This window comes from Pleurodeles waltl, chromosome 3_1, assembly GCF_031143425.1.
Source record: "Pleurodeles waltl isolate 20211129_DDA chromosome 3_1, aPleWal1.hap1.20221129, whole genome shotgun sequence".
Taxonomy (NCBI): domain Eukaryota; kingdom Metazoa; phylum Chordata; class Amphibia; order Caudata; family Salamandridae; genus Pleurodeles; species Pleurodeles waltl.
Genome location: NC_090440.1, coordinates 1,529,144,051 through 1,529,168,123, shown reverse-complemented (window position 1 = coordinate 1,529,168,123; position 24,073 = coordinate 1,529,144,051). Strand labels below are relative to the sequence as shown.

General features: G+C 43.4%; 1 protein-coding gene across 7 annotated transcripts in view; it reads right to left on the bottom strand.

Annotated features, from left to right (window-relative positions):
* Nucleotides 1-24,073, bottom strand: part of EYA3 (EYA transcriptional coactivator and phosphatase 3) — a 900,226-nt gene that overhangs the window by 240,310 nt on the left and 635,843 nt on the right. For all 7 annotated transcript variants that reach the window (XM_069225116.1, XM_069225117.1, XM_069225118.1 and 4 more), the window contains one exon: nucleotides 3,165-3,254. In XM_069225116.1, the coding sequence (XP_069081217.1) occupies nucleotides 3,165-3,254 (90 nt within the window). The remainder of the gene's footprint in view (nucleotides 1-3,164; nucleotides 3,255-24,073) is intronic.

Below are 24,073 nucleotides of genomic sequence, written 5' to 3'. Positions count from 1 at the left end.
TCAAGTAGCCCGCTAAGAATGACATACAATAAAGTACGTGATTCCGCGGCATAGATAAAAAAGAAATAAAGAGGTGGGCTGCTTGAAGAGTCACACCTGAAACAGACCCTTCATCATCCTGTGTGAAGGGTAGTGACCGTGAGCATAACGCCACAAGGAATATGACATGGGTTGTACAGAAAAGGAATATATGAGCACATGTTAAGCAAGTAAACGGATTAAAAAAAAAAAAATGAAAAAGAACACACTTAAATACAAGACGTATGTGACACACAGTCAGCCACCAAGACAGAAGAAAGGTAAAATTAGAACCTTCAAAGGCACCAAATGAGGTACTGCAGGTGGATAAAGACGAACAGACAATATCAATTATAAATCTCACAGAAAGCATGGGAGAAAAGACCTCCTGTAGAAGAAGGATGGTAATGCAGTGCTGATTAACAGCAAGCCTAAAATAATTTAGAAAAATAATTGCTCCCGTAGGAGTACAAGAAAAGATCCAAACTTGGACCAAGAAGGGGAAAATGTAGCAAACAGCTTACACAAAATTGCTCGAAAGAGCCGTGGGTAAACCAATCTCCACAGCACAGATTATAGGCTATCTGCCTACAGGTAAAATGAAGGAGAGGCAGACTTGGTCTCAAAGCACAACAAAAAGAGACCCAACGATATGTGTTAAGAAAAGACCCAGAAATATGGAGTTGATCCACAGCTGTAGAAGGTCAAATGATAGGAAAGCCTTATGACAATGCCTCAGAAGTAGAGCTGCCGCTCTACATGGCCATATAATTGTAGAATGTAAATAGTGCGCAGCATCACTACTGCAAGCGGAAAACCCACTGTATAAGGTAGATAATTTGTACGAACAATGCTTCTGCAAAGCAGGAGTACACTCTGGAGCAAAACCGAAATCCAAAGGAGTACTTCAACTGTAAGAAACAATATAATAGTCAAAAGAGGTGCATGCATAGAAACACACCCGCAAGCATCACGAAAACCTAAAACAGCATGCAACTGCGTAGGTGAGTGTGCTCAAAGGAGGACAACACATTAGTCCCCACCATGGGAATCGCAAAAGCAGCGCTAAGCGGGATCTGCATGTGCACCAAAAAGAGATTTGCTATCAAATGGCATGTCAAGCAAAGAATCCCTAACTGGACCTGAAAAATTAGAAGGTCGTAGTCAAGCCTTCAACGTATTGCTACCGAGGCAGCCATCAGCCAACCAACAAAATCTGTGGTGTCCATACCAGAGTGAACCATGAGTTTTGCCACCTGCTGACCATCCCGTATCAAGGGCAGTACGTGTACTCTGAGCCTCCTCAGAAAGAGTTGGTAACAAATGCTCCACTGAATCCCACAGAACATGGGAGAAGCAAGCTAGCACACATGAGGTGTTAGTGGAACATAAGGCAGCAGTAGAGGAGGCGAACCTCCTCCTGCCAGCAGCGTCCAGCTGTCTGGCTTCTCGCTGTGGCGGGGCAGGAGGGATTTGAGCTATGTCATGTGTAGCCAAAGACGTCTGTCCCACAAACCTCTGAGTAGTAGGTTGGGGCGGAGGCATAACGGATCTTCCTGTGTAGGCCGATGTCTGTGGGAGATAGCACGCTCCACAGGGGGACCAGAAACAGGCTGGTTCCAAACACCCAAGAAGATGTCATAAAGAGCCTCACCATACAGATGGATCGGTTCAGAATAAAACTGATCAGAATGCAAATCAGGAACGGATCAGTTGATAACTGTTGAGGAAGCTGTAAGTGCAACACTTCAGTCACCCATCATGTCTGCGAAAGCAGTACTTGCCTCAGTCACCAAACCAGGTGACAAGAGTAGGCTGTACGTTGGTGAGGAATCAAGGCCACTCGCATTGGCTAAGTCAAGCACCCAATCTGATGAAGAAGATGGAATGGGGCCTGAAAAAGGAGGCAGAGGATGTGTAAGAACATCGGAAGGAGGCTCAAGAGGGCCAAACTCTGTATCAACATCCAAATCTAACTGCGCCGGTGTCGACGTCGAGAGGGGGAATCCTCCTCGGACGCATCGTCGTCCGACTCTGGAGAAATCACAATAGGGGCATCATGCGAAGTGGAGTGAGCCACAGGCGCCATGGATGGCATCGGGATAACAGGATCAGGCGCAAGAGGCTGCGCATCGGAGTCAATCCAACTCCTGAGTCGGAGTGGAGAAGCTGAACAGGCACTGAGGACAAAGCCGCTGGTGGAGACCCCGTCAGAGCGCACTCCACCTCCCGAAGGCGTTCCAGAGGGAGGGGGAAGGCCCAAAAATAGTATGCAGGGAGAAGTAGTAGTCCTCCATCTGGGCCAGAGCTGCCCCAGTGCCGGGATAGGGCGGAAGGGAAGGGGTCAAAACTCAAGCGCAGACTCCAGTGGGGGCAGGGACGTCGAAAGACATGACGTCACCCAGGAACACTCACCTGGGGACGCAGATGGACCATGGGACATCGCAGGAGCCGCACGCAAACTTCTTTAAGAGCTCTTCCGGGACTTTGAGGAAGAAGACTGACTCCGACGCCTCCGAGATGACTAATCTGCCTGCTCCACCAGCAGCTTCATCCGACGCTCCTGCAAGGACTTGGGCTTCAGCGGATGACAGGCGTTGCAACCGCAGGCCTCGTGGTGAGTGCCCAGACACCACAAACACACCGAATGATGGTCTGTGATTACCATTTGTGGAGCACAGTACCCACAAGGCTTAAACCCTGAAGGCATATGCACTACAAAAAATTTAATTTATAGAAAAATACCCATAAAAAACAGGGTGAAAGGCCAAAAGGCCAGGGCTATACTGTTACTTGGGATCCACGTTGCTGCACGGAAAAGAATAAATTGACGCCAGTGCGTCGGGGGAGGGACTATGTGGACTCTGCTGACATGTCCAGAGACTACGTCGCTGTGGAGTCGCTCGACGCCCTCTACCGACGTGCAGAGATACTGCAAGGAAAAGTTTCCGGATCCAGTCTGACGCCTGGGGAGAATTCTAAGATAAGGAATCTGCGGCTAGTTGTCTCTATCAGATACCATGAAACATTAGCTCTCTGGGACTGAAGAATATGTCAAACATTTCAGAGTTAGGTCTTTTTTGGAAGAACACCTGAGAGGCTTTTTTTATTGTCAGTAAAAATGAGCAAATCAATCGTGCACATACCTCCAAGTCATTGAAAAACAAATGTGTGTCCGCCACTTCAAAAATCATCTCCTCCATTGCCAAACCAGAGCCTACGACTACATTAGGGTCCTAAAAAGCAAGACAATTAGTTGTAAATTGGCATTCACTTTAATAAATTAACAATACAATACCTTCACTGTGAGACTAATGCAAAACACAAATGCTATCTGTGCACTTGGTAGTGTCAAACAAGGTGAATTTTAGTACTATCCGTATACATGATGAAAAGCACACAAGCATTTCTGTCAATCCTGCAATGCTTTTTAAACTACACATATAAACGTTGTTGTCAAAATAAAGCTTCAGAAGACACATTCTCTGATACAGTGAGGACAGATCATCTGAAACACTTAGAACTGCTCCTCTCATACACCAAATAGTACTGTGGTTCTTACACTGCATGTCACAGCAGTGGGAACTCCTCCAAGAATATTAGTGTTTTAAGCTTTAAGGAAAAGGGCAACATCCAGGGCACTGTTATTGGTCAGATATCCTTTGGTGCTCATGTAGTCAAGATCGCTGGCTATATGGCTATAAGTGGGGCAGTGTTAACCTAAAACTGAAGGCAGGGAGGGGTATGTTGATGGGGAATTCAAAAACAATCAATATGGAGTGTCCAATGTAAAATTCATAAACCTAGCCAACCAAAACAGGTTTTATCAGGCTTTGACGGAGGATTGGAGAGAGACACCAACTGGTCAACAAAACAGGGATTTCCAAATGACTTAGATTTTTCAGTAATGTCTTTGCAATTTCCAACTAGAAGGATTCAAATAGGGGAAGAAACAAATGGGTTCAGTATATGCAATGTGGCACACACAAACCAGAGACTCACATTGGGTAGGGGTGATGGAGATCCACCTATTTCCAGGTGGCATTCGAGGTGCTCCCTCCAGAGTTCTAATTTTGCTAACCATTGCTAAAGACAATTCAACATTTGAGTTTTCAATATTTGTTATTGATTGAGAGATTATAACACGAAAAGCACTACTAGTTTTCTACCAACTCATTAACAAAGATAAATAACTGAAAGTATGGGTTCTAGCCCTTGATCAAATGCCATTTAACCCTGACCCTTACAATAGTTACCTCAGTTTTGATGCTTCTTATCAACCTGTCATTTTCATAAATCTAGAATACATTTTGGCCATCAATGCTTGCTTGAAACCAATTTACAATATATGAAAACCTTGCTAGAGGCCAACACTCAAGACCCACTGAATATTACACTTCTTTTGTTTCTGAAAAAATCAAGTGAGGTGGGTTTTGACACTCACGTAAGAGTAAGGCCAACAGCACCTCTCAGTTATCAGTATATATGCACTCCAATGAGTGTATGAAACCTCCCAATTAAATGAACCAAATGTCAAAGGAAATATTTGTACTCAATCGTATGACTCAAATATCAGTTCAATAAATGAGTCTTTCAGATGCTAACAAAACTGTTTATTTCTCAGAAAATAGTGCTTTGGAAGAAAAAAAAAACAAAAAACTAACAACTGTAGTCCTGAATATCTATACAAAAAAAGAAAGAAAAAAAAAAAAAAAAGAAAGCCATAGCATCATCTTATGTTTGTCGTGAATGATCATAAGTAGGTGCCACACTGTAAGAAAAATACTATCACTCTGTTCAAGACATTATACACATGCATGTTAACCTTATTTTAAGACTTTTATACTGGTGATAGGTGAGAGCGATTTCAATGATAATTTTTTTTTTTTTTTTTTAAATTTATGAGGTTTATTGGTGACTGTTTGGAATCAATTTTTATATATTTAATTAATATTCTATTACAGAAATCGAACTCAGTACATTGGCCCAAAAGTCGATTACCTTTTCTCTGGTGACAGAATTAGGAGTAAAAATTTGAAACCTTGCAGTTAACCTATAAGGCAAAGAATGACCTTACATATGTACTATGGCCAATGTTAAAGCTAGAGTGAACCATAATTGATAAACATGCTTTCAGGGTTATCCGTGTTTACTGTAAGAACCTGGATAATGTGGCTAGAAAAAGAACTAGACTGAATCATAATTAATAAGCAAGCTTTAAGGGTTAAATCTATTTCCTGTAAAAAAAAAAAAAAAAGAATAATGTGGCTAGAAAAAGAGAAAGGGAAAAAGATAGGGGCTAATCCTTCGGTTAGTACTAAGCGCTACTGGCAGAGGAAAAGTAGAGACTATACTGAGCCAGTTCTCAAGAACTAAACATTACTGAACTAGTTAGGAATGGAGAATTTAAGTGTTCCAAGTAGTAAAAAAATGAATAAATGAACATCATTACTTAGGATAAAAAAACGTGGTGCTGACTAGAAGATAGCTTAGTATACAGTGCAAGACATCCTAGTTACTGGAAGATTCCCTTATGGTCTCAACGTCTCTGCGGTCCTTTCCAAAGTTAACCCCTTCCCCGCCACGGACGTAATGGTTACGTCCATGGCAGCGCCCGTGTGGCGCCATGGACGTAACCATTACGTCCTGGGACTGGCAGTCGGGGGAAGCGCTAGCGCTTCCCCCGAGGGCCGCCCCCCAACACCCCCAGGCCAGGGCTGAAAGGGGAATCCCTTCCCCTTTCACGCCCACCCCCCCCATGACGTCAGCGCGCGATCGCGCGCTGATTTCAGGGAAAGGGGGAAAGACGCGCTGGAAGCCATTTGCTTCCAGCGCGTCTAAGGGAGAAGGTGAGTTTTTCACCTTCGTGCGGGTGCTCTCAGAGAGGCATCGAAGGAAAGGAAAGGGTTTTCCTTTCCCTCGATGTCTCTTTGAGCATTCCTGCTGCCCGATCGCGATGCGATCGGGCAGCAGGAATGCCCACTAGACACCAGGGATTTCAGTATGTGTATGTGTGTGTGTGCTTATTAGTGTAGGGGAGCGACCCCTTGGGCAAGGGTCGGTCCCCTTTGGGGGCACATGCATTTTACGTCGTTTCTGCCCCCCCTGGGGGCAGATTGGCCCTATTTTTAGGCCGATCTGCCCCCAAGGGGGGCAGAAAGCCACTAGACACCAGGGATTTTATTGTTGATGTGTATTTTTTGTGTTGGGGGGCGGCCCCTTGGGCAAGGGTCGCCCCCAGGGGCCCTCATGTATTTTTGGGCAGTTCTGCCCCCCTTGGGGGCAGAGAGGCCTATTTTTTTTTAGGCCTTTCTGCCCCCAAGGGGGGCAGAATCCCAATAGCGCCAGAAAGATATGTTTGTATGTGTGCTTTGTGTTGGGGGGTGGCCCCTTGGGCAAGGGTCGCTCCCCCCGGGGGCGCAATGTATTTATCATCGTTTCTGCCCCCCTTGGGGGCAGATTGGCCCTATTTTTACGCCGATCTGCCCCCAAGGGGGGCAGAAAGCCACTAGACACCAGGGATTTTATTGTTGGTTTTTATTTTTTGTGTTGGGGGTGGCCCCTTGGGCAAGGGTCGCCCCCAGGGGCCCACATGTATTTTTGGGCAGTTCTGCCCCCCTAGGGGGCAGATATGCCTATTTTTTAGGCCTTTCTGTCCCCAAGGGGGGCAGAATCCCCATAGCGCCAGGGATACTATGTGTGTGTGTGTGTGTGTGTGCTTTGTGTGGGGGTGTGGCCCCTTGGGCAAGGGTCGCTCCCCCCCAAAGGGTGCAATGTAATCTGGGCGATTTCTGCCCCCTCCCCTTGGGGGTAGATTGGCCTATTTTTTTTTAGGCCCATCTTCCCCCAAGCAGAGAAGACTAGACACAGGGGAAAATGAAAAAATGGTTAGTGGCGGAGTGTTTGTCAACTGGCGAAGTATTTGCTTTTATGATAATAACAGTTTTTCTCCTTTTTGTTTTAGTTCAAAGCTTTTGCTGACTTTGCTGTGGCTTGTTGCAGTTTTGGCAGTAGTTGTCCTGCGGTTTGCGTAGTTGCATGTTTTAGGTAAGTAAATAAATTTACTCCAAGTGAGTATTGTTGCAATGCATGAATGACATGTTTGTAGGTGGTGTACTGAATGCAGGATTGTGTGTGAAATTGTCCTTAGAGTTATGCACAATGATTATTGTGTTGTCTTATGTCTAATTTGCTTTTTTTTTTTCTCTTTTTAGTGGGATATCGTTGGTGATTGCTGTGGCTGTGCAGAGTAGTTGCTGGTGAGTCAAGCTTTTTCAGGCAAGTGAGCAGTATAGTTTTTGAGTTTATAATTCTTAGTGATAAACCTATACTTTGTTACTTATCTTACACAGTGCTGGTTGTTGGTGGTGTATTTGTCCAGTTAATTTTAGTAGGAAGGATCATGGCCAGCCGTAGGATGACCGCTCAGCAGGTTGTTAGTGTGCTTTTTGAGTCATCTTCTGACCATGAATATGAGACTGACTCTGCATCTGAGGCAGAGGAGGAAGTGCAGGATTCTGGAAGTGAATTTTCTGTCAGAGATGAATTATCTGATGATGAAGCCACTCAGTGCTGATGAAGGGCCTGTTTTAGAGGAGGACAGTGATGTGCCAATGGTGCAGGAGCCTGCGGCTGAAAGGCTTCCCACTGGAAGACCTGACGCATGGGTTGCACCAAACATGGAGCAGCCACAGTTGCCTGCGTTTACTGGTTTTCCAGGGTGTCGAGTTAATACGGAAAACTTTTTGCCCGTCAACTTTTTTGAGTTGTTTATGGACGATATATTTTTGGAAGAGATTGTTGAGCAGACTAATTTGTATGCAGAGCAGTTTTTGAGGGACAACGCTGCCAGACTTAGGCCACACTCTAGAGCTAGCCGGTGGATTCCCACAAATCTGGAAGAGTTGAAAAAGTTTTTGGGTTTAACTTTTTTGATGGGGCTGATAAGGAAGCCGTCGCTGTCTTCATATTGGTCTACTAGTCCCTTGATGGCAACTGCTATATTTCCTGCCATCATGAGTCGTAACCGGTATGAGCTTCTTCTTCGGATGTTGCATTTTGTAGATAATGCTTTAGCCTTGCCACGAGATCATCCTGATTCTGACCGTCTTTTTAAGATTAGACCTGTCCTTGATCATTTGGTAGATCGGTTTTCAGAGATCTATGTTCCAGGGAAAGAAATATCTGTGGATGAGTCTTTGGTCCTGTTCAAGGGTCGTTTGGTTTTTAGGCAGTACATTCCTAGCAAGAGGGCACGGTATGGAATTAAATTGTATATGCTGTCAGAAAGTAGTACAGGATATGTTTATAATTTCCGGGTCTACACTGGTAGGGATTCCAATATTGACCCCCCTGGTTGTCCTCCCACTTTTGGAGTTAGTGAGAAAATTGTGTGGGAACTTGGTAGACGACTGTTTAACAAAGGTCACCATTTATATGTAGATAACTTCTACACTGGAGTTCGGTTGTTCAAGGAGTTGTTCAGAGTGGACACTGTTGCTTGTGACACAATCCGCTCTAATCGGAAAGGCTATCCAAAAGAGCTTGTCTGTAAAAAACTTGAGAAGGGACAGTGCAGTGCCTTGCGGAATGATGAGCTGCTAGCTCTGAAATTTGTAGACAAGAGGGATGTATACATGCTAAGCACCATCCATGATGAGAGTACTTCACCTGTGGCTGTTTGGGGTCAGGTTGCCGAAGTGCGCAAACCTGTGTGCATCTTAGACTATAATAAGCACATGGGTGGTGTTGATAGAGTAGATCAGAGGTTAGAACCTTACACTGCTGCTCGTAAGTCTTATGTGTGGTATAAGAAATTAGCGCTTCACTTGTTCCACTTGGCAACTTTTAATGCTTTTGTCAAGGATGACATTTGTTAAATTTCAGGAGTCTATCATAGCTAGCCTTGTTGTGCTGGAACAGGCAAGAGTTCCTAGAGAAGCAGTGGTGGAGGATGTGGCTAGATTGAAAGATCGTCACTTTGCTGAGCACATTCCTCCCACGGCCAAAAAAAACTTTCCTGCTAAGAGATGTAGAGTCTGTGCTCGAAGAGGTATCAGGAAGGAGACTAGGATGTACTGCCCTGATTGTCCTTCAAAGCCTGGGCTGTGTGTGGGTGGCTGTTTCAGGAGCTACCACACACAGAAGAATTATTGGGAAATTCCGTGAGCGTAAACTGGTGTTTTATATTTTTATATGTTCGGTTTCACGGTTGGCATTAGTCATGTATTCAGTTAGAGCTTTTGTGTTTGTAGTTTTGTACTAATTTATGATTAGTGGTTTCTTTGTTGTTTAAAAACAAAAAAAAGGGGATGGCATGTGTAGAGTGGCGCTTGGCTGGTGGCGTGGCGCTTGGCTGGCGGTGTGTGTGGGGTGGCGCTTGGCTGGCGGTGTGTGTGGGGTGGCGCTTGGCTGGCGGTGTGTGTGGGGTGGCGCTGGGCTGGCGGTGTGTGTGGGGTGGCGCTGGGCTGGCGGTGTGGGTGGTGTGGCGCTTGGCTGGCAGTGCCGGCCAAACGCCAGTCCACACACTCATCAGCTGGTGTGATTGCTGTATCAGGCATGTGGGCGTATGAAAGTGATGGGCCCTTGACTGGCGCTGTCTGTGGATGCGAGTCTTGTAATGTGCTGGGCCCGTGGCTGGCGGCGTGAATGGTCTAGTGCATGTCATGTATGAAAGGTGTGTGAATGGACTGTAAAGCGGTTGGTGCCTTGTCGTGGCTTTACAGCTCACGAGCTGTGAGTCATTGGTTCAGTTTTTTGGCCTTTCAGTTATTACCAGTGCATTTCACTTTTGTGAAATCTCTTGTTAATAAAATTTGATCTACTGAACCATCAATCACCCTCGTGCCAAATCCAACCAGTATGTGTGGTACAAATGACAAAACCTGCTCCGCTGTAATCAGGCGTCGCAGCACACTTGAGACACGCTAGGTGCCTCAGGTGGGACCCCGATGATGAAGCATGCCACCAACTTGGTTGGTGGGTGAGGGGTCTTCTTCACATAACCTAAGTGTGTTTCTTTTCACAATTTTAGTGTTTGGCACATCACGGACGTATGTGCACACATCAAAGTGATATATTCCAAAAATACCTGTGTTTGGGGGGGAGGGCCCACCTATGTTTTTGGTCCTGGGTGCGGCCGTCATGTAGGGAAACCTACAAAACCCAGAAACTTTTTAAAACTAGGCACCCCAAGGAGTCTAGGGAGGTGTGGCTCCCCCAACATTTTCTTACCCAGACTCCTCTGTAAACCTCACAATTTGCATAAAAAAGCATATTTTCCTGATTTTTCTTAGTAGGATCACCGCTCCAGCACAAAATTCCTACTCCCCAGTTTTCCCCTCAGTCTCCCAAGTAAAATGACACCTCACTTATGTGGGTCCCCAAAGCAGAGTCCGTCTAAAGATGTATAAAAGAATATGCCCTTATAAACTTGCTGTGCTATCCCTTCTATCCCTTCAGGTTTTGGGCCTTATTATGTTGCAGGCACCTGGGCCACCCACACAAGTGAGGTATCATTTTTATCGGGAGACTTGGGGGAACGCTGGGTGGAAGGAAATTTGTGGCTCCTATCAGATTTCAGAACTTTCTGCCACAGAAATGTGAGGAACATGTGTTTTTTTAGCCAAATTTTGAGGTTTGCAAAGGATTCTGGGTAACAGAACCTGGTCCGAGCCCCGCAAGTCACCCCTCCTTGGATTCCCCTAGGTCTCTAGTTTTCAGAAATGCACTGGTTTGGTAGGTTTCCCTAGGCGCCGGGTGAGCTACAGGCCAAAAACCACAGGTAGGCACTGTTTTCTCCCAAAATTGTGGATGTGTCCACGTTGCGCTTTGGGGTGTTTCCTGTCGCCGGCGCTAGGCCTACCCACGCAAGTGAGGTATCATTTTTATCGGGAGACTTGGGGGAACGCTGGGTGGAAGGAAATTTGTAGCTCCTCTCAGATTCCAGAACTTTCTGCCACAGAAATGTGAGGGACATGTGTTTTTTTAGCCAAATTTTGAGGTTTGCAAAGGATTCTGGGTAACAGAACCTGGTCCGAGCCCCGCAAGTCACCCCTCCTTGGATCCCCCTAGGTCTCTAGTTTTTAGAAATGCACAGGTTTGGTAGGTTTCCCTAGGTGGCGGCTGAGCTAGAGGCCAAAATCTACAGGTAGTCACTTTGCTAAAAACAGCTCTGTTTTCTGTGATATGTCCACGTTGTGTTTTGGGGCATATCCTGTCGCGGGCGCTAGGCCTACCCACACAAGTGAGGTATCATTTTTATCGGGAGACTTGGGGGAACATAGAATAGCAAAACAAGTGTTATTGCCCCTTGTCTTTCTCTACATTTATTCCTTCCAAATATAGGGGTGTGTGTAAAAAAGACATCTATTTGAGAAATTCCATGTAATTCACGTGCTACTATGGTCACCCCGGAATTCAGAGATGTGCAAATAACCACTGCTCCTCAACACCTTATCTTGTGCCTATTTTTTACTCCTTATATTTCAGCAAATGAATTACTGTATACCCGGTATAGAATGAAAACGCACTGCAGGGTGCAGCTCATTTATTGGCTCTGGGTTCCTCGGGTTCTTGATGAACCTACAAACCCTATATATCCCCGCAACCAGAGGAGTCCAGCAGACGTAACGGTATATTGCTTTCGATAATCTGACATTGCAGGGAAAAGTTAGAGTAAAAAGTAGAGAAAAATTGATGTTTTTTTCACCTCAATTTCAATATTTTTCTTTTTCAGCTGTTATTTTCTGTAGGAAACCCTTGTAGGATCTACACAAATGACCCCTTGCTGAATTCAGAATTTTGTCTACTTTTCAGAAATGTTTAGGTTTCTGGGATCCAGCATTGGTTTCATGACCATTCCGGTCACTGACTGGAAGGAGGCTGAAAGCACAAAAAATTGCACAAATGGGGTATGCCCCAGTAAAATGCCAAAATTGTGTTGAAAAATTGGGTTTTCGGATTCAAGTCTGCCTGTTCCTGAAAGCTGGGAAGCTGCTGAGTTTAGCACCGCAAACCCTTTGTTGATGCCATTTTCAGGGGAAAAACCACAAGCCTTCTTCTGCAGCCCCTTTTTCAAATTTTTTTAAAAAAAAACGAAATTTTCACTGTATTTTGGCCAATTTCTTGGCCTCCTTCAGGGGAACCCACAAAGTCTGGGTACCTTTAGAATCGCTAGGATGTTGGAAAAAAATGAGACAAATTTGGCTTGGTTAGCTTATGTGGACAAAAAGTTATGAGGGCCTAAGCGCGAACTGCCCCAAATAGGCAAAAAAAGGCCTGGCACAGGAGGGGGAAAAGGCCTGGCAGCGAAGTGGTTAATCTGTCTGCGTCTAGAGGGGGAGCCATTTTTAAATCCAAGTAGAGCTACTTAGTTCTTTGTTGGTGTTTAGGACTGGTGACTGAAAAAGAAGTCGTAAACTGGTACCATCTTAATCTAACAACTTGTAATTAAAATTAAATAAAAAATTACGCGTACAAAAACATAAATGGAGTTTGATTGTATTTACTAGTCTCAAAGTTTTTTTGTTATAATTGGAGATGACCTGCAGAGAATTAGTCCAATGAAAATAAAGGGGATGAGAAAAAGTTATTCTTAATGCCATTTTGGATATGTTTAATAGAAAAAACACTTAATGTTTTGGATTGGATGGGACATCTACAAGAAGGCACACATAAATGTAAGTTACTGGTGAAGCCTACAAACATCAAATTCCATTAATGAATATTAGAGAAGTCCATCTTAGTTCTGATGATTAAAGAATAGAAATGACCATGTGAAACGGGCCATACTAAATAACAGACAAGCAGTTATTTAGATAAGAGGTTATGTCTGAAGAGTGAAAGATAACAGAAAACAATGAAATCTGCAAACTTAGATGTGGTGTAATTCGTAGTTAAGGATGCATATATATATATATTTTTTTTTAAAGGGGGTTACTTAGGATCTGTTGTCTTTACCAAGTCTTATGTGAATACTACCAATACTTATAACGGAGGTTTCAAGAGGGTAATAGACAGTACAGTGAAAGATCTACATGTCTGCTATTGTGTTGGTAAAGAGGAATTGTCAAGTAAATGTTCTCTCAAACAAATGTTTTAAGGTAAAGGCAGACAGTCCAGTATATACTCTGCTCCTTTTTGGCTATTGCAATGCAGATTAAAGGTATTTATCAGTCCAGTTTCTTCAGGTACCTTCTTTGCTGAGGACTAAGGCTTATTATTTGTAAATGGTGATCAATGTTTACTTATACATTTGTTCTAAATTCTAATAATGGACATAAACATACACCATGCAATACTCCCAAAATATAATAGTTATGTGTCATCAAATAAACCTAATACAGTCATTATTATACAACAGTATATAACTTTTTCATAGCAACCAGCTGCATAATTCTGCATGGCTCATCAGCATAATTATAAAACCGTCATTATTTTAGAATAATATATAGCTTATTCATGTAAATCAGTTGTGTAGTTCAGCAAACCTTAAGCTCCTTCTTAACAGTATCTAGACTTAGGGCCTGATTACGAGTTTTGGTAGGGGGACCCGCCAACACACTGCTGTCTCCGCCAGGATACAAGATCCTGACGGCAGTCCTGGTTCTATTTAGCCAGGGTGGCGCTGAACTTAGAACCATCCTACTGATTAAAACCTTGTTGTCCGCCAGCCTTTTCATGGCGGTTTCCCCACCATGAAAAGGCTGGCGGAGAGCAAGTGCTGGGGGCTGCAGGGGGGCTCCCCTGCCCAGCACCATCAGAAGGCGCACTGTCTGTTTTACAGACATTGGGCATTCCGAGGGTGCTGATTGGCCCCCTCTGTATTACGAGATAGCACTCAGCTCCTTTAAGGGAGCCAAGTGCTGTCTCGTAGCACTGTTCCTGCCGGTCTGACTGGCCTGAACGCTCTATTTCAAGGTTTCTGCTGGTCAGCCGGGTCAGACCAGCAGAAATCTTGAAATAAGGCAGGGAGGTGGGGGGACGCCACCATGATGGCGGTGGTGTCCTCCCTGCAAGTTTAACGGTCCTGCCAAACTCATAATCAGCCTCTTAATAGAGAGCCTGCTCCCGATTTCCTCCTTGTGGATTTCTTATGTTTTTGATCCAATAGTAAATGAAGATGCATTGGTGTTGATACAGTTTATAGTGTTCCACCAGAGGTAATGCCTTGTCAGTTTCTTGAATATTTCTGTAGTGTTGAATTCTGTTTGATTGGTCGGATAGTGCTCCCAATTTATGACTTATTGCAGGGACAGTTGATCATATATATGACAAAGGTGGTTTCACAATTCATCCAGTCTTTAATGCAGTACTTGTGGCCATTTATGTTGGTTTCCAAGGATTTGTTTTTTACCAAGTTTGAAGACTGAACAGTTGGTACATGTGTAAAAGCCTTTTGGTTTATCCAAAATGTGCCTCCTTTTTAATTTTTGTCCATGAAGAATGAGTGGCATAGTTTTGCACGTTAAATTAGGTGCTCTCAAAGCTCAACTTAGGATAAGATTGCATACTGCTTTGCATTTGTGGACTGTTACTGAGTAATGACCAAAGTTTGCATAGTACCCTTCTGATGCAATAATGACCCAATCACTCAAACAGAGGAATCAAGAACATTACAAAAATATTCATAAAGTTGACAAGGCATTGCTTCTGGTGGAGCACTATGGACTCTATGATAAACACCAAAGCATCTTCACTCTATAGGATCAGAAAACACAAGAAAAGGAAATCAGGAACTGACTCTCCGTAAACAAGAGTGTGAACTGATATTAAGAGTAGATACTGTTAAGGAGGGGCTTAACAAGGACGAGGACCCCCAGAACTGATTGTTATGTTAAAGTTTTATACTAATATAAAATAATTGTTTTAATTTTATGTTGATAAACTATGTGGAATTACGCAACTGGTTGATATGAAAGAGTTATATATGATTGCATAATAATAACTGTTCTATGTTTATGTTGAAGACACATAACTAATTGTTAAGTAACACTTAGATACTGTTGTAGAGTGTTGCACTGGTGTATTTATATATAAACGACCATTATTATAAGTGTAAAAGTAAACATTGACCAGTTCTTATAAATAATAGGCCTTAATCCTCAGCAAAGAAGGTCCCTGGAGAAACTGGATTGATAAACTATTTTTTATCTAAATCTCAGACAAGGAGCAGACCATACACTGAACTGACTGCCTTCACCTTAAAACATTGTCAAGCAAATGTTTTGGTAAACCAAATTCCTCTTTACTAACAACAGCAGACATATAGATCTTTCACTGTACTGCCTATTGCCATCCTGCAATATCCATTATAATATTGTCATAAGACTGATTTGGTAAAAGCCACAGCTCTTACATACCCCCCCTCCCCCCACACACACACACCTTTCAGCAATATGTGCACCTATAACTACCAATGACATCACATTTAAATATGCAGATTTACTGTTTTCTGTTATCTATCACTCTCCAGCCATATCCCGTTATCTAAGTAAGCTCTTGTATATGTTATTTGGTATGGCCAGTATTTTAGTTGTCATCTCTATTCCTTAAACATTATAACTAAGATACTTTTCTTTTCCAATGTGATATTGAGACTTTGGTGTCTATAGGTGTAAGAAGTTGGCTCTGTATGTACTATCTCAAAGTGAGAGATAGTGTGCACAGAGTCCAAGGGTTCCCCTTAGAGGTTGATAGTGGCAAAATTAGATAATACGAATGCTCTATTTTTTGGTAGTGTGGTAGGCTTATCAGAGGGTAGTGTTAAGCATTTGTTGTACACACACAGGCAATAAATGAGGAACACACACACAAAGACTTAACTCCAGGCCAATAGTTTTTCTGTATAAAAATATATTTTCTACAAGATTTGAGGTAAGTACATAAAATGCAAGGTACTTCACACAGCTAGGTATAGAACTTTGATTTAAAACAGTAGTACAAACAGTTCAGGTTAAAATGGCAATAAGCTATTTTAAAAGTGGACACAGTGCAAAAATCAACAGTTCCTGGAGGAGGTAAGTTTGGTTAGTTTTCTCAGGTAAGTAAAGCACTTACACAGTCAGTCTCCTGGGCATAGGCAGCCCACCGTTGGGGGGTCAAGGCAACCCCAAAGCCACAGCACCAGCAACATAGGGCCGGTCAGATGCAGAGGTCAAAGGAGGGCCCAAAACACATAGGCGCCTATGAAGAACAGGGGTGCTCCGGTCCTAGTCTTCTTACAGGTACCTGCGTCCTCGGGGAGCAGACCAGGTTTTTTTTTTTTTTTTTGCAATTGGGGGGGGGAGGGTGGGGGAGGGAGTGGGAGACACACACAAGCCCACAAAACACACCCTCAGTGGCACAGGGGCGGCCGGGTGCAGTAGGCAAAGTAGGCGTCGGGTTTGCTACTGGAAGCAATGGAGGGACCCAGTGGTCACTTAGGCGATGCAGGCAGGACACAGGGGGGCTTCTTGGGCCAGCCACCAACTGGGCTAGGATGAGGGCCGCCTGCTGGTCACTCCTGCACTGGTAGGTGGTTCCTCTCGGTCCGGACGCTGTGGGTGCAGTGCTTGGTCCAGGTGTCGGGTTCCTTTGCTACCAGGTAGTCGCGGACAGGGGGAGCCTCTGGATCCTCTCTGCAGGCATCGCTGTGGGGGTGCAGGGAGATCGCCTCAGGGTATCCACGTCGTTGGAGTCACCTGGGAGTCCTCTCTGCAGTGTTGGTTTCTCTAGACTCGGGCCCGGGGCATCGGGTGCAGAGTGTGAAGACTCAGGCTTCTGGCAGGAAGTGGAGTCTCTTTAAAAGTTGCTTTAAAGTTGCAAAGTTGTTGCAGTTTCTGAACAGTGCCACTGTTCTCTGGAGTTTCTTGGTCTTTTAGGTACAGGGCAGTCCTCTGAGTCCTCAGAGGTCGCTGGTCCCGTTGGATGCATCACTGTGCAGGTTCTTTGAGTCTGGAGACCGGCCGGAAGGGCTAGGATCAACTCAGTTTGTGTCTCCGGTGTCTGTGGGTCATTCAGGTCAGCAGTCCTTCTGTCTTCAGGTTGCAGGAATCAGATTTCCTGGGTTCAGGGTCGCCCCTAAATACTAAATTTAGGGGTGTGTTTAGGTCAGGGGTTAGTAGCTAATGGCTACTGTCCTTGCGGGTGGCTACACCCTCTTTGTGCCTCCTCCCAGAGGGGAGGTGGGCACATCCCTATTAGTATTGGGGGAATCCTCCGAACTCTAGATAGAGAATTTCTAAAGGCAAGGGTCACCTCAGGTCAGGGCACCTTAGAGGCTGTCCTGACTGGTAGGTGTCTCCTTTGTTTTTTCTCATTATCTCCTCTAGCCTGGCTGCCAAAAGTGGGGGCTGTGGCCGGAGAGGCTGGCATCTCCACTAGCTGGGATGCCCTGGGGTGCTGTAACAAAAGGCATGAGCCTTTGAGGCTCACCGCCAGATGTTAAGTTCCTGCGGGGGGAGGTGAGAAGCACCTCGACCCAGTACAGGCTTTGTTCCTGGCCACAGAGTGACAAAGGCACTCACCCATTGTGGCCAGAAGCTAGCCTGGTTGTGGCAGGCTGGCAGACACTGGTCAACCTAGCACTAGGAGTCGGACTGGTATTCAGGGGGCATCTCTAAGATGCCCACCGGGTGTATTTTACAATAAATCCCACACTGGCATCAGTGTGCATTTATTGTGCTGAGACCAAACTTCTCAGATTTCAGTGTAGCCATTATAGAACTGTGGAGTTTGTAACTGACAGACTCCCAGACCATATACTCTTTATGGCTACCCTGCACTTACAATATCTAAGGTATTGCTTAGACACTATAGGGGCATAGTGCTCATGCAACTATGCCCTCACCTGTGGTATAGTGCACCCTGCCTTAGGGCTGTAAGGCCTGCTAGAGGGGTGACTTACCTATGCCACAGGCAGTGGGTGGTGGGCATGGCACCCTGAGGGGAGTGCCATGTCGACTTAGTCATTTTCTCCCCACCAGCACACACAAGCTGTGAGGCAGTGAGCATGTGCTGAGTGAGGGATCCCCAGGGTGGCATGATACATGCTGCAGCCGTTAGAGACCTTCCCTGGCCAGAGGGCCCTTGGTACCAGGGGTACCATTTACAAGGGACTTATCTGTGTGCCAGGGCTGTGCCAATTGTGGGAACAATGGTACAGTTTAGGGAAAGAACGCTGGTGCTGGGGCCTGGTTAGCAGGGTCCCAGCACACTTTCAATCATAACTGGCATCAACAAAAGACAAAAAGTTAGGGGGTAACCATGCCAATGAAGGCATTTCCTTACAATAGGCTTCAGAAATAACTTAAATTTACGTATATCTTCTTATAGATGTTCCGTTCAATCCACTAATTTAAATAGTGTAGTTATTGTTATTAGGGTGATCAAGTTTAGCAAATAACTGTTTTGCATCTTTGTTTTCACGTACCCTTTATTTTCATTGGACTAATTTTTAGCAGGTCATCTCCAATTGGAACAAATAAACTTTGAGATTAGTAAATACAATCAAACTAAATATATGTTTCTGTAATGCTTAAAAAACGACTGCAGAGACATTGAGAGCATAAAGGTATTGTGCCAGAGACTGTTAAGTCGTGCACTGTATTCTGTGTTATCTCCTAGTCACCACTGCTTTTTTATCCTAAGTACTGATGTTCATTTTTTCATTATTTACTACTTGGAGCACTTAAATTCTCCATTCCTAACTGGTTTAATAAAGTTTAGTTCTCGAAAACTGGCTCCGTATAGTCTCTAATCTTCCTCTGCCGGTCGTTCTTATTACTAAGCACTTATCACAAACCAAAGGATTAGCTTCTCCAACTGTTTCCCTTTTTCTTTTTCTAGCCACATTATCCAGTTACCACATATTCAAGGTCACTTTTTTGCATTATAGGTTATCTACAAGTTTTCAAACATTTACTCATATTTTACGTCAACTGCAAAAAGGTAATGCACTTTTGTGCCAGTGCACCAAGTTTGATTTCTATAATAAAATGTAAATTAAAATTATATATTATATGGATTCCAAACAATCAATTATAAACCTCAGGTTTTTAAAAAATGACCTATTATCAATTAAATCACTCTCTCTTATCACCAGTACAAAAGAGTCAATAATAAGGTTCAAGAGCCCGTGTTTAATGTCTAACAAAATGACAGTGTTACCTATTTTTGATCTTTCATGATAAGCAGAATATGTTATGCATATCTTTTCCCCCTTTTTTTTTTTTTTTTTGTTTTACTGTGATTTCAGACTTGCGAAACACCAAAGCCTGCATGGCACGTTAAAGGGGCGAAACACTGTTGGCTGCAAAATGGTCAACAACATGTGAATATATGAAGCCTGCATCAAGATAATTTATACCATGTTCAGGAGTACAACTTAAGTTTCTTATCAAAGCACCTTTTATTAGAAATAAAAATATTTTGATGATATCTAAGAGACTCTCATTCAACTGATAGTTAAGTCATAAGATTTAGCACAAATATTTTCTTGGACATTTGGTACATATTAATCTGAGTTTTCATACACTCATTGGGGATATAGACTATTTACAATATATATCCTGAATGACCCATTTGGTGAGGCACACTGCTACCAACCCATTCCGCTTTTCAAGATGTTAAGTTTCAAAGTCTCCAGGGTCAGATCATTTTTCAGATCCATTTTCTATGTATGTGATAGCCAGGTGCCATGTTTTCCTAAGACACTTGAGTTGCCTCTACAGATATCAATATGCAATTTCTGATCTCTAAAAGAGACCAAACTCTTTGTAACAACTGTTCAGACCACATTCAGGTTGGTCTCCACAATGTTAAAATAATTTGCTTGGCTGCAACAATACTATCTCCCTAATTGGCTGTAAAGTGAATATTTCATCTCCCAAGGAATTCCCAGTAGAAAAACTGCATGGCATTTCGCAATTGCATCTTGTGTCTTGTATTACCCCTTCTAGAACGCCTTTTCAGAAAACTGTCAGTAGAAACCAGGCCCATAGAATGTGTACTTGTGCGATCTTGCCCGCTGCACAACAACCTCACTTGCACACCCCTGGCACACAACAGAAACAGGGGAGGGTGGCATGGGTTTGGAGGTATGGAGAAGGGTCATGCACGGTATTAGATAACACCCTGAAGTACAGTTACCTTTAGGAACCAATCAGAACGTTAATGGTGACAATGCTTTAAGAGTGGCAAAATGCAAAGGAGCATTGCTATAATATGTTGCACAAATTATCCTAGAGTAAAAACTTAAATTAGTTCCAGAAGCGAGTGCTGCACTAGTGATATAAAAAGGCTAAGATTGGTAGGGACAGGCCTAAAATGGAACTTCAATCAAACACAATGGTCAAAAACACTGCTGAATGACGGAATGCATCAAGAAATAGTGGAGCGAACCCCCTGTACCTCCAGAACAAGAGAACAGAGAATGTCTGACATGAAAGAACCCTGTTCTCCATACAGCAAAAAGAGTGGGTCCTAATACACAAGCCACCAGAAAACAAAGGAAAACATAGGGTTATTACTGACAATAAAAACATGCTTTTGCAGTGATGTAATCTAATTGGGGCTCGAGCACACCAAGCAAGCAGAAAATATACATTGGCATGTGCAGGTCCAAGAACATGTAAAGAATGATAGGAATGTCCGGTATGGCATGGGGAAAGGTTAACTCGAGCTATCAAGAGCAGAGGATGGTATACTTGAAACAGTAGTGGTAGAAACTACACAAACCTAGAGAGGGTTCCAAAATCAAAAGCAGATCAAGTTGCACACTAGCGAGGATGTTAAGTCTGGACAAGAGTGACTATTTAAATTAAGGAGAATTTAGGTTAAATCCTTGTGAATCATTTATGGACCTGTGGCTGGTACTTGGACAGTAGTTTCAAGGCAATTGTATAGGGAGGGCCAACAAGGAGACAAGAATCCTAAGTTAACTGTAAGTAATAACCTGAAGTGTTCCACGTGTGAGGCTTCAGGCAAGATGCTTTTACTTGGCAAAGGCACACACACTAGAGAAGAGTTCTACTATAGCCTCATAACCCACTGCGGATCAAGGAGAGCCTTAGTAATAACTGAAGACTAAAGAGGTTGCCATAACCACAATGCTATCTTAACAGTAAATTACAACTCTACCCATATGCTTAGGTGGCTGAATCCTTTACCTGTACACTTGTTCTTTTGACATTTTTAATGGTGGCTAGAGGCTTTCTACTCCAGAGTATGACAATGGAGAGACATGAACCGCCTTTCAAATTCACCCGAGTTATCTTTAGTGAACATTCACACTGTGAATACCTTGGTACATCGAGCAATCTAAGTTACTCTGGGCCCAATGAAGGCAGCATTTAGAGCCTGTTTTGTTCCAAATGGCTGGTAGACCCTACTTCGCGCCATAGGTGGGCATATAAAACTCAGAAGGGGTATTTTCACCACACCTCAAGCTGCCTTTGAAAGGCTTGAGGCAGCCTTTTCGAGAGCATTCCATAAACCTTCTAGCTTTTTCAGGGTCTGCAAAGGCTGAATCCCCACCGTAGAACCGGTATGTACTTACACTGGTGACTCAGATAAGTAAAAACCTTGTCTGCCCCATACCTAAACCATAATGGCAGATAGAGGAAATGTAATTGGTGTGCGGGAAAAGTCCCATGCATGGTGATATAAGTGCACCCCTTCACTGAGTGCCCCAGCTGCATCTATATCTGCATTTTTGCTACCGATTTTTCACGATGAGTGAACACAGATCATGCGTGTGCACCATGATCAAGGATGGTCTCACAGACTACGGTCTCGTTAGGTCAGGAAGGGCACCCAAAGAGTTACTCTGGTAGTGGTAAAGGGCTACTGCCCTTACCAAGGTTACATAGCAAAGCCCGGTGGTAGCAGCATATAATTTTTTAATAGTCATCAGTAGTGAAAACAGGCATTTTTACAGGTGTGTTTGGAGGGAGGCCTACAGGAGCACTCATACAAAGTTCCGCTGCTGTATATCTAACTCAACACTGGCCTACATCATGTTAGTATGTATGTATGTTCAGGTGACAAAAGGAAATGCTAAGCCTTTTGCAACATGCAGTGATCTTCATCAAGCAGACCTGAGCCTTTTCCACTCACAAACCCTACTCATCATCCTGACACAACTGCTCTCGCCTAGTGTACTGAGCGGGGCCTTTATCTCAGGGAGGTAGACCCTGTCAATATCAATTCCTAATAGCTAGCATTTTCTGTTGGTCGTTTGCCTGTAACTAAGGAACTGGTGGGAAATCACTATCTGGTGTATAAACTGTGGAAGGCTATCTGTCCATTCACCCGGAGCCTACGTAAGGCATATCGTAAGTTAATGTAGTGATACACTTTTTCAAGGCTTGGCATTCCAATGAGAATTTACCTTGGGAGCCAGTCTCTGCAAAACAAACAATATATTAATGCCTCATATCCTGTGATACAGTGAGAGCCTTGGATTTCTCATTTAGAGCTTTTATCCCAAAGAGTGTTTCTCGCACTTTGGCTAAGATAAAGGCGAGTACTGGATCAATCTCTTACACTGTTTTGCTGGTGATTGAAATTACATATTGTATGCTGTCTTAGAGACTAAGAAGCTAAGACTTTCCCAGTGTTTTGATTTACATCTGTCAGAAGTCCATTTATTCCACTGTCTACACAAACTCCAACCCACTGGATTTACTGGGTAATTATAGACGCAGGTATTGATGTTTTCTTTTTTGGGGCAAACAGCGATGGGTGCTATGGTCTCTAAATTCTCCATTTTAGGCAGCATAGACTAGGATAACATGATGGCTGCTGACTGTTCCTCCTGAATCATCTCAAACATTTTCATTTCAAATACATGAGAGGGGAAACTTCTGTGGTCGCTGGCGAGCTTTGGGCTACTATTAGCTTCACCTTCAGTCCTGACAGAATGAAAAACTTTTCAGATGTTCCAAGTACATTTTTCAGTTTTATTAAAGATATGGCTGTGAGAATTATGCTACACAGGTTTTAAGTAATTTTGCACTAGCTCTATATAACAAGATGTGTATAAACAGTTTGTCTTAATTATTGTTTACAACTTCATTTTTACCTTTTCAATTATATACTCTTGTTTATGATTTTGATTGCCTGATATTTTTTTGTAATTTCAGAGTCAGATCAGAAGCAGTAGTGCAAGTTGGAATTTGGGCACTTAAATGTGGCCACAGACATTGAAAATCGCTTTGTCAATACAGAGAAAAAGGCAGAACATTGGAGGATCTCGGAGTATAAGAATTTGGTTGATTTTAAGTTTTTTTCTCATGTTTTAGTTTCACTATTTAACACTCATGGCACTGTAAGATTTTTGAATTATGGCCGACGTTGAAAAGTAAGGAAATTAATGAAGCATAATCCTTGCCTATGTGACACGTGCTTTAAACAGTGATCTGTCTGCGTCAAAAACCTTGATGAAAACAAAACTGAAACCTGGTTAATACTAGGATTGGCACTGCATATCGTCAAACCCTTTCCATATTAAAACTAGACAGAAACTAGAAGGCTTGGGGTCTGAGTCACAACCTGTAGTGGCAATACATTTAACACTACTACAGTAGTACTACTTATATACAACAAAATGCAAATCACAAACCTGAATGCAGAGAACGCCACCTCCACCACTCCTGTCTTTTCAGCACTGAGGTCTACACCACATGTGCATTCTGGTAGTAAATGTGGGAAGGACAGGCGGAAGACTGGAAGAGTGGCTTGAAAACAGGGAATACTAAAAGGGAGAGGCGATGGAACCAACGGATATGGGGGGCGGGTTAGAAAGGAAAATACAAACACCCATTGACAAAAGAGTTAGCCATTTGCTATGCAGAAAGTACACTTCTGAAGTTACTACAGCCAAAAACGAACCAAAACAGGAGTAAATGTACTCAAGCTCAGAATAAATCTAGCACCACATATGCCCACATAAAACTAAGAGGCAGGTTAGAGCTTTTGAAGGGTATTACATACACACACATATTATATATATATATATGGAAAATGTCACTTACCCAGTGTACATCTGTTCGTGGCATGAGACGCTGCAGAT